This window comes from Gopherus flavomarginatus, chromosome 8, assembly GCF_025201925.1.
Source record: "Gopherus flavomarginatus isolate rGopFla2 chromosome 8, rGopFla2.mat.asm, whole genome shotgun sequence".
NCBI classification, from domain to species: domain Eukaryota; kingdom Metazoa; phylum Chordata; order Testudines; family Testudinidae; genus Gopherus; species Gopherus flavomarginatus.
The window spans coordinates 62,292,497-62,302,141 of NC_066624.1; the positions used below are offsets into that span (position 1 = coordinate 62,292,497).

At 43.8% G+C, this 9,645-nt stretch overlaps 1 protein-coding gene across 1 annotated transcript; it reads right to left on the reverse strand.

The window, feature by feature from the left end:
- Positions 1-7,899: 7,899 nt before the first annotated feature.
- SOX14 (SRY-box transcription factor 14) lies at positions 7,900-9,316 on the reverse strand. The gene has a single exon (XM_050965689.1). It carries the CDS (start codon positions 8,959-8,961, stop codon positions 8,239-8,241), a length of 723 nt encoding a protein of 240 aa, XP_050821646.1. The 5' UTR covers positions 8,962-9,316; the 3' UTR covers positions 7,900-8,238.
- Positions 9,317-9,645: the final 329 nt, after the last annotated feature.

A 9,645-nucleotide genomic window follows, 5' to 3' on the forward strand; every position in this document is an offset into this window, starting at 1 on the left:
TATCTATAGAGGAAGAGAGATGATGTGTATGTACACACTATATATGTACTTTGTATATATGAATACTCTATAGATGTATACAGCATATATGTATGTTGTGTGTATACATATAATATATATATGTTTTTATATTTGTGTATATCATACATATATATATATACAAGGTATATATAATATACATATATAGAGAGTGTGTGTATATATATAATATACAGTGTGTATGTGTGTGTACAAAATCTCTCCAAATTGAAGCAAAAACATGTGTATTTAAAATACTTGAAAATTCTCCTAAAATTCATAATGTAAAATACACAAGGGGAAAACCTTCTTCTCTTTACCTACTTCAACTCAACCTCCCTTTCTTCTCTTTTTTTAAAGGAAACTTCATTGTATATTCTAGAAAAGTATATTGGTGGGGAAGGTTTAACAGAGCCAGGGAGAATGTGCAAGGAGTGAGAAAGTGAATTGATGGATGGATGGTTAAATGAATATAAATGAACTGATACCTTTACAGGAAAATAACATTTCTTTTCTTTTTTTATTCTATAGATCAGTGGGTTTTGTATCTGTAATTCTTTCATATCAGCAAAGAGGAAATAAACTCCCATGTAAATCATTTTCCCCCCATCTGGAAGCATATTAAAACCATGCCATTTTTTTTCTTTTAAGCAGAGCCTTTTTCCCTATTTGCTTATCAGTTCATCCACCATTACATTTTAAATGAAATTGCAAGACTCCCTCCCCTTTCTTTCCCCCAAATTCCAGGCTGATGTAGAAAAGTGGGAAGCAGACTTTTCTTGCTTTAGAATAGTGACCTAGATTCAATTACAGATAGACCTAGAGGAGAAGATGACACCTTACCATTTTCACAGAGGTCCTCTTAAAAAATTAGAAAAACAAAAATCCTTCCCTCCCCCCCAAAACCAACACACACACACACACACCCCCCCAAAAGACAAACAAACAATAACCCTGAATGGAAAGAAATGTGTTTATTTAAACATTGGCTTTTGTCTCCCTCAATGGCATGTCTGGGCTACAAAACCCAGGATGGTTCTTCCAAGGGGCTGGCTATGCTCATGAAAATGACGTGGAAAAGTATTTTTCCGTGTTTGTGTACATTAAAGATGCACATGGGGTGACATAAAAATATTACTGCCAGAAAGAGGGCTATTTGATTGACTATCACCGCCAAACAAAAATCCAACTAATTACATTATAAAGACACACATATTACAATTACGATGAGGCAGAAAGAAGCTTTGAAGAGCCCAATGTATTTTTTTTTTGTAACTGTGGTTTCCCTTGTTACTCTGGAATATTTACTAGGAGGGGACGGTACTGTGATCCTCGCTTATTGACTTTTATCACTAAATTAGGCATATAAATGACCTGAAAGCGGTGTCTGTCGTATTAAATTAAAAAATAAAGAAAGAACAATTACCCTCTCTTCTTTTTACCCTCCCTTCTCTGATCTCAGCCTGAAAGGAGCCTGGGTGAGATAAGAGAGATTGGATTCACTTCTAGAGCTGCTCTCGGTTTGTTCTGCTGAAATAAAATAGACTAAGAAACACTTGACTAGGGAGCTAGCCCGTTCATATTCATACACAGCTCCTTTGTGTGTGTGTGTGTTTCTGAAAAGGAGAGGGCTCCTGGTTTTAAGGATAGAAAATAAGGTGTGGAAATGTAGCCAGCTCTGGAAACGTAGCTCTGTTTTGTAGGGAAATCTCCAATTTTTTTTTCAAATTTATGCTTTTATTTTGCCTAGCCTGATTGAAGGCTGAGGGACCCCTTTACAATAAGAGCTTTGGGGGAAATAAATGACCTATTATATACATAATGTGCAAATGACTTTATAGAGGTAACAGCAACATACATACGTGCGTGGAACTGATTGTTATGCGGGTATGATCTGCAGGCACACACGGGGTGTTCCCGAAGCAGTGATAACGGGGGAGATCTGTGCTGTTGCGGGGGGCTGGGGGGAAGTGTTTCTCTCACAGTGCTCTCCCTGATGCAGTTGTTTCTTCAAACTCCTTCTGTCCAGGTGGGGCAAGGTGCTAAACTGGGCACTGGGGGGCATAGGATGTGAGCGTCTGGGGCAGGAAGGCTTTGCAGTGAATCAACTCCTGGCTCAGGGCGAATTGTTTCGTTTCAAAGCGGGGCTGTGCATGCTATGGGAAGCTATGTTCAAAATATAATCTTCATATTCAGTTCAATGGAGTATCCTTATAATTTACGGCACCAAGATAAGGCTGGAGGATGTAATAAAAAAAAATCTGAAGCCGTTCTTTCACACACACACACCCCATATTGAATTGCACCTTGGGCAACAGTGCGGAATCCAGAATCTTAACTTCGCTCAACATATGTTTCTAGCAGATAAGTAAACAATCTGGACGTGAAATGAAAATTTTAATTAATGCAGTAATGCTATTACACCTCAAGTGTGCAAATCCCATTGCCTTGCACTGTGACAATGGGTTGGGGGGGGGGTGGGAAACACACACAGACAACAACCACAAGCAAATTCTAATCGGGGTTTGCTTTTCACTCAGCTCCAATTGTTTTCATAGTTTGTTTCCTTTGAATTAATCTCATCTTATATTTCAATAATTACCAGCTACTTATCTCCCCCCTCCTCCTTTCTTTCACACGCACAAAAAGGCTCTTTTCCTCTGTTTCTCTCCTCCTTAATTTGGCATCAACCTGCATTTAATTTCTGGGAGCTTCATGTACAAATATTTGGTTGTTGGAATGTGATCTTTACAGACCCTGCACGTTATTTCTTGTTTAGCTATTCAAATGTGGCGTGTTCAGGAATAATGAAGTATTTTGTTATTTGCCCTAATAAAAAAAGTGCTGGCTTTTCCCTTTGATGTTCCTATAAAACAACCCCGGCGTGTGAAAGAATGGAAGAAATGCAGGAGGTAAAACTAAAGAAAGAAGGAGGGAAGATAAATTACAAACGCATCCAAAGCACCATCAGGGACTCCTTCTCTCGCTCCGAATTGAAAAGCAGCGACATGTCTAGAGAACTTTAACTTCAGGTGCCATTTGCAGAGTAGAGAACTCTTGTCTCCCTGGCCAGCCTCTTTGGCTTTTCCCCTCCGCTCCCTTTGTTTGCTTTAATTCCTCAGTCACAATTTTTATCATTCTTCCCTCTCCTGTAGCTTCACTGGATTGCGCCCAAAGTGTATCTAGGTTTCGCACCTTTTCGCCCCCGCTCGCTTTCCGTTGCGCCCCCTTTTCTAATATCCCCCCCTATTCCTCCACGTCCTTGTGTAATATCCTTCCACCGGCTCTTTGTTTTAAAGCACAGACTGTCGCTTTCCACACTTTTGAGCTCTTCCTTTGGCTGTTCAGTTTTCCCACCCATTGTCCCTTTCTCACCTTGACGGCCTCGCTTCCCATCTGGATGATACAGAGTCACATTTTTTTCAGGCTCATTCCACAGTTCTTTAAAGTCTCACGTGTGTGTGTGTTGGGGGCAGGAGGGGTTGCGTCAATTTCATTCGGTTTAAAAATGAAAGTGCAATGTTTTGCTGATTCTTTCCTTACCCATCATATCCCCCACTTCCACCCCCACCCCATTTTAAAAAGTAACCCACTTGTGGTTGAAAGGGGGAGCAAAGACAAAGAGGCGAGATTGCAGCTTCGATTGCAGGCATTTAGCAAGGTGTAAAAAGACCTCGCTTATTTTAGGTGCGGAAAAAACTTGTGGGATTTTCTAAAATGTTACACTCCTAAAGTACATTCACCTCCCTTCTATGCCTGGATCTTAAAGATCATATCCCATTCAGAGAAAGCTGAGGGCTTGGGTTGTTTATTTGATTTGTAACCAGAAGACACGTTCTCACCTGCACAACTTTACATCCTACCTTTGAAGTTACTGCAACGGCAAAGCACATGGTATGTATAATCTAGATAAGAGTTACGTATGTAGAACTGACAGCTCAAAATTCACAGCCTTCCGTTGATGGTCGCTATGGATTTTCGCTGTTTAATTATCTAAGAGGTGTGGGGGGAGGAGGGGGTTGTTTTTGTTTCTTGAATTCATGAGGTATTTAGAACACAGGATGAAGGTATATTTCTGATCACCAGCTTTTAAACAGTGCAATCAAGGACTGTAGCCAGGAGGTCGGGGCTGGAATGAAACCGGAAAATCACAATTGCAATCTTTTTGATGTTTCAAAGTCTGTTTGAATGGCTTTGATACACTCAATAGCAAATTTACTCTGCTATTATCACTAATAAGCAGAAATAAGTAATATCTCTCATAGACTTCTTACGGCTTAATGTGTCCTTTAAAACAAAGTTTTTAACATCATGTAATGCTTCTCTGTATATCCTACCTCTCTGGCACACACAGAGCAAAGTTCTTAAACAATTAAGTATTTATACTTGTAATCAAATTAGGGATAGCTACTTTTTTTCCCTACTGATTTCTTTTGGGCGGGTAAAGGAGAAGAAAATTATTTTGACTAGCTACCTGGTTCTCGCTCTCTCTCTGCGACCAGAACCCTGAACAAAATCAAATGACTCTTCGGGGACGTTTATTACTGGGCTTTAAAAAAAAACTGGCAAAGAAAATCATTTTAACGCGTTTGTGTAATTCGCTTGACAGCAGGAAAGACGGTGTATGGCAGCAGAGAGAATTGCTTAAAATAAGTTACTCCACGAAAACAAACAAAATAAATCAACCGGATGAGTCCCTTCATCCTTCTGCACTAGGTTACTTGTTAATTTCAAGGCAGCAGGAAAGCAATCGAAACAGTGACAAGTGTTTAAAGCTCAATGCGACGGCTACCGCCTGACAAAGTCCTTCGTTCACCTGATCTCTCTTTCATTTGCAGGTAGATTTAAAATGAAACAACTTTGTAGCTCGCTCCTTCCTAGCCCGGCCGGGTCTGCTTTTTGGCTGTACTCCGTGCCGGCTATGCAGAGTACTCCCCACCCAAGGAAGAGGTTGAGATCCAGCAAAGACCTTGAGTCGTCACATCTCCTCCCAATATTCTTTTGGAGCGGGCTGAAGGCGTGACGTCTAACACCCCTGCAGACTCTGTGTAATGATTTTATTGCAAGAGGCAGACAGTTGTGGGGGAACAGGTTTGACAAGGAGCAGCATTTTCCCCCTCCAGGGAATATCTTTTCTTGGTCTTCTTTTGACATCAAAGTCAGTAATCGGTTCATTTCGGTGTCAGAACGATTATTTAATATGTTTATCTCCACGAGTAAAATAGCTGCACACCTGTAGACGGAGAAGCCAGTTGAAGGGATAATTTGGCTGAGTCAAGAGCGGAGAAATGTGCTGGCGAGGTGAAGAGAGACATGGAAATCGGTGAAAGACAACAAGAGAGGAAAGACCGATCTTAAAGCGTTCACCTCTGTAGCTTTTCTACGCGATTTGATGCATCAAGCTAACAGGGGGGTGTTATTTTGCCCAGAATATTTTGCCCAGGCTCATTTCTGTTGGGGGAGGGGATTTACCCCAGTATCCTTTCCTTTAAAACCTCCCCACAGAGCTTCATTTCCCAACACGTTAGGATGGGAAAAGTGGACAAGATCTTGACCCTCGACAGATTTGCCCTGCCCAGCCTAATCCAGCATACCAGGAAAGGAGTCAATGCCTATGAAAGTCACCAGTGTCTAAGCCTCCATACCGATCTACTGCGGGGGCGGGGGGCTCTGCAAAAATACCCTGGTTTGCTTAGTTCTGTAGGTCGGGGCTGGTGGGTTTTGCCCCCCTCTCTCTCCGCCTCCCCTTTCTTCTCCAAAGTCTGGTGAGGAGAAGGTAGCAGCAGATTGGGCCCAGCTCTGCCTCAGACCACTGTAAAACTAATCTGGGTAGATGTTAAAGGACACTGAGCTATGAGTGTTATCACAGAGCCTGACAGCAACTGTCAGCTGGGGTTAAATCAGCGAAGGAACCCACCAGGCTCCCAGCTCCTGCCTCTCCTTCTCAGAGACACGCCGGGCTCCTTTCACTGGGGCTTTCCCTGAGTGTCCCAAAGCACCGTGCCCGTGATTGCAGCCCTAGTCAAGCCAGTTCCCTAATTGTCCTGCATTGTAAGCGTGCTTTGTCATGCTAAACAAGCGTGGTCCAGCCATTCTAACCTTCCCTTTCAAACCCTTTCTCCTCTGGTCTTTTGTCTACCTCCGCCCGATTTCCCATTTATTTATCTATCTATTATTTATATGCCTACCCTTCCATTGAGGCCCCATGTATGTTAATTGTGTTATGCCATTTAATTCTAACTCGGGTCTCAAAAGAGCACTTCATGAGAAAACCATCTACAACACGGATCGCTTTGCCATTCAGCTCAAACCAGATGGACAACCGTGACTTTTTTTTTTCCAAAATGAAAATCCCTCCCTAACAAAGGGGACCTGATGAATAGCCCCCCAAACACTGCTAATTGCTCAGGACAATATGCTAATCCGCTGTTTTCGGCTCCGGCAGGCTGCTTGGATTGGGTGGTGAAAGTTACAGTGAACGCTGCTGGGGGAGAAAAGGAACTGACCGCTGACGAAGGCGGATGCCACACACGCTTAAAGGGGCCGGGCCATTTGGCAAAGCAAGTGACTCGCATCAAAGCAAAACTCCGAGCTGCTCAGAGCTACCTGTGCAGGCCAGTCCCCTTACCCGATAGGCCACCCAACCACACGGGTTTTGTCCGCAAAAACTTTCTCCTGAAGAAGACTATTAAAAATACGCGGCGCAGTGGATCCGAAATAGCCACCTTGTTGCCCTGATTCTGTCTATTGTCAATTTCTGTTCTCTTCTCCGGTAGCCAGGAAACCAGAGGAAATGCCAAGGAGCCTGGTTTTCAAACCTTGGGGAAAGTCCTGATAAGGCAGCTACGTTAGACTTGGCTATGGACTGATATCTCCAATAGATCAGGTACTCCAACCTCTCCTGAAAGGTTGAGGCACACGCCGTCCTCTCCAGTGTATTACTGAGTCCATTTGTCTCACTTTTAGCAAATCATTGAACATAAGAAGTGGCTATTAAAATCTGTATAGGTATAAACCAGTCAAAGTGAAACCGCAGCAAAAGGCTTTGTAGTTAATAGTGGAGATGAGATTAAAAATTAGGTATCTGTATAATCTATAAATGCCCCGATCCTGCCAAAACGCAGGTGAGTAATATTACTCAAGTGAGTAGTCCCTCTGAATTCACGTAGGGCCCCTCACCAGGGTAGCGTTACTCATCTAAGTTTTTCCCCCCAGGGATCGGGCCCGTAGGTGCTTTCCTGGCCAGAAGCATCTGAACTAGTCCTATGCAACTCAGTCTTTTAAGCTTTGCTTTCGTGCTTTTAGGAGGAAGTTTGTCAAAATTGAGATTTTATTCACACCACATGGTTTGCTTGTTTAATGACAGATTGTCTTTATTCAAAATGTCTTTGTTCAAGAAATGAACAGATTAAAGAGGTAAAATCCTTCTGGATACATTTTTCAAAGACATGGTTGAAACATATTGAAATTACCATCTTTTTTTTAAGTCTTATTCTTATTTGTTTATTTAGTTATTTTTACAGTTCTACTGCCTGACTTCATACCTGACGCTCTGTCTAAAATGAACTTCGATCTAGTTGCACTGGAGCACACAAATTGAAAGACTATCTGTTTTAAATTAAGCAAACACTATCATATCATGTTAGAAAGAGAAACGTTTCCCTTTTCTGTAACTTTTAAGAGCCTTTTTGACATGAAAAGCAATTTTACCTATTAGTGCTTGATGGCAAAATATATATATATATATATATATATATATATAATATAACACAGCGAATCTTGTCTTTTAATGTGCAAAAGGAAATAATAATAATAATAATAATAATAAATACCAGGACTTCAGAAATTCAAGTCCAAATGACAGCAGGTAATATAGAACTCATATACATTAATATAATAAATAAAACTCAAAACTGCCTAGCCTTTAGTCCAAAAGGGCAGGTCAAGATTTATCACATTTACAGTTCTTAGAGGTTTCTGCACCTAGCTGAGCCTCCAATTCCAGTTTCCCCAGGCTGAGGGAGAAATCTTTGTTTAATTTGACTAGCGAGTCTCTGCGTTCCAAGAGAAGTCTCTGTCTTTCCCCAGGTGCCATCAGATACACTGGCATCCTTCTCCCATGCAGGTGGCTTTTTGCTTCTGCAGTTTCTATGTACATGCCCGTGCGTGAATTCAAGTTCTGCCTGCAAACCAAGTCTCGCTTGCGGGTATGTGGGTGTGTTACATGGCAGTCGCATGTGCTGAAGAATAGGGGTCTATTCCAGTCTTGGTCATGCCTGGGAACAATATGTAGGCAACTGGAGGTTGCAAACTGGAAGCCGACCAAGCTGTACAGTTACAGGGCACCACATAGCCGGGGTTAGTTGGCGAAGGGTGAGTATGGGTGTGCTGGCTGGGGCAGCTCAAGCTGCCGAACGCCCCGCTCTGGTATCCCAAGGTGGAGGCGTAGGGCAGGGTGCTGGTGGCTAAGGTGTGGGGCACCTCGGTCATCTTCTGGATAGCGCTGGAGCTGAACTGGCTGGGGTCAAGTAAGGAGTAGGGTGCGGAGGTGGGAGGCAGGAAAGCCCTAGCCTTCTCCGGGGAGCTCAGCAGAGCGTCCGTGGCTCCCACTGGCAGCCCGGCAGCCTTTAGTGGGTCTGTGTCGCCCAGGTAAGGCAAAGGGAAGACATACCTGTCCTTCTTGAGCAGGTTCTTGGGCTTGCGCCGGGGTCTGTACTTGTAGTCAGGATGCTCCTTCATGTGCTGCGCCCGGAGCCTTTTGGCCTCGTCAATATAGGGTCGTTTCTCAGCTTCCGACAGCAGCTTCCACTCCGCGCCCAGCCGCTTGCTAATCTCCGAGTTGTGCATTTTAGGGTTCTCCTGGGCCATCTTCCGCCTCTGGCCCCGGGACCACACCATGAAGGCGTTCATTGGTCTCTTGATGTGATCGGTCGGCTTGGACATGGTGCTGTGGGGTGGGGGTCGCTATAAAAAGTCACAGCGGGGCTGGGCTCACCTAGCCGACTCGCCTGCCTTGCCACCCAAAAAGAACCCCAAAACTCTCAGCTGATCATACCAGTTCTCCGGCAAATCCACAGGCAGTTACGGGGGGAGAGATGTCAACGGAGGAGGAGCGGGGGGTAAGAAGACAAGAAAGAGAAAAGAAGTGAAAAAAGAAATCCAGGAGTGTCTCGGGTCGGAGTGATCAGTCTCTCAAGTGTTTGTGTGCGGAAAAGAGAGAGAGGGAGGGCTTGCTTTTGTGATGAGATGCTGCTGCCGAAGGTGTCTAGCCCTGCAAAGCACCTGGCTGGGAATGAGGAACAGCCGAGGACCGGGAGCCAAAAGCGGTGAAGTTCAAAGGCTAGCCTGCTGCGGACTGCACGCAATCTGACATAATCGCAGGGCGTTCACTCCCTAACCTGAGCGCCCAATCAGCTTGGAGAGAAGAATACCTTAAAAATAGACAGCCTGAGAGTGAAGAGAAAGGGGGGCAGGCACTAAATGCACCGGATTAAAGGGAATGCTTTTGTTAGACGTTGCGCTAATAGCACCAAATGAAACTCCGCGCGCCTCCTCGCTAGAGTTCCGAGCTGCTGGGGAGAAATGGGACGTATTGCACCAGCCACAAAAGAAACAAAAAATAGCTGC

Coding starts and splice junctions, on each gene's coding strand:
- SOX14 (XM_050965689.1), bottom strand. CDS start 8,961: ATGTCCAAGCCGACCGATCACATCAAGAGACCAATGAACGCCTTCATG.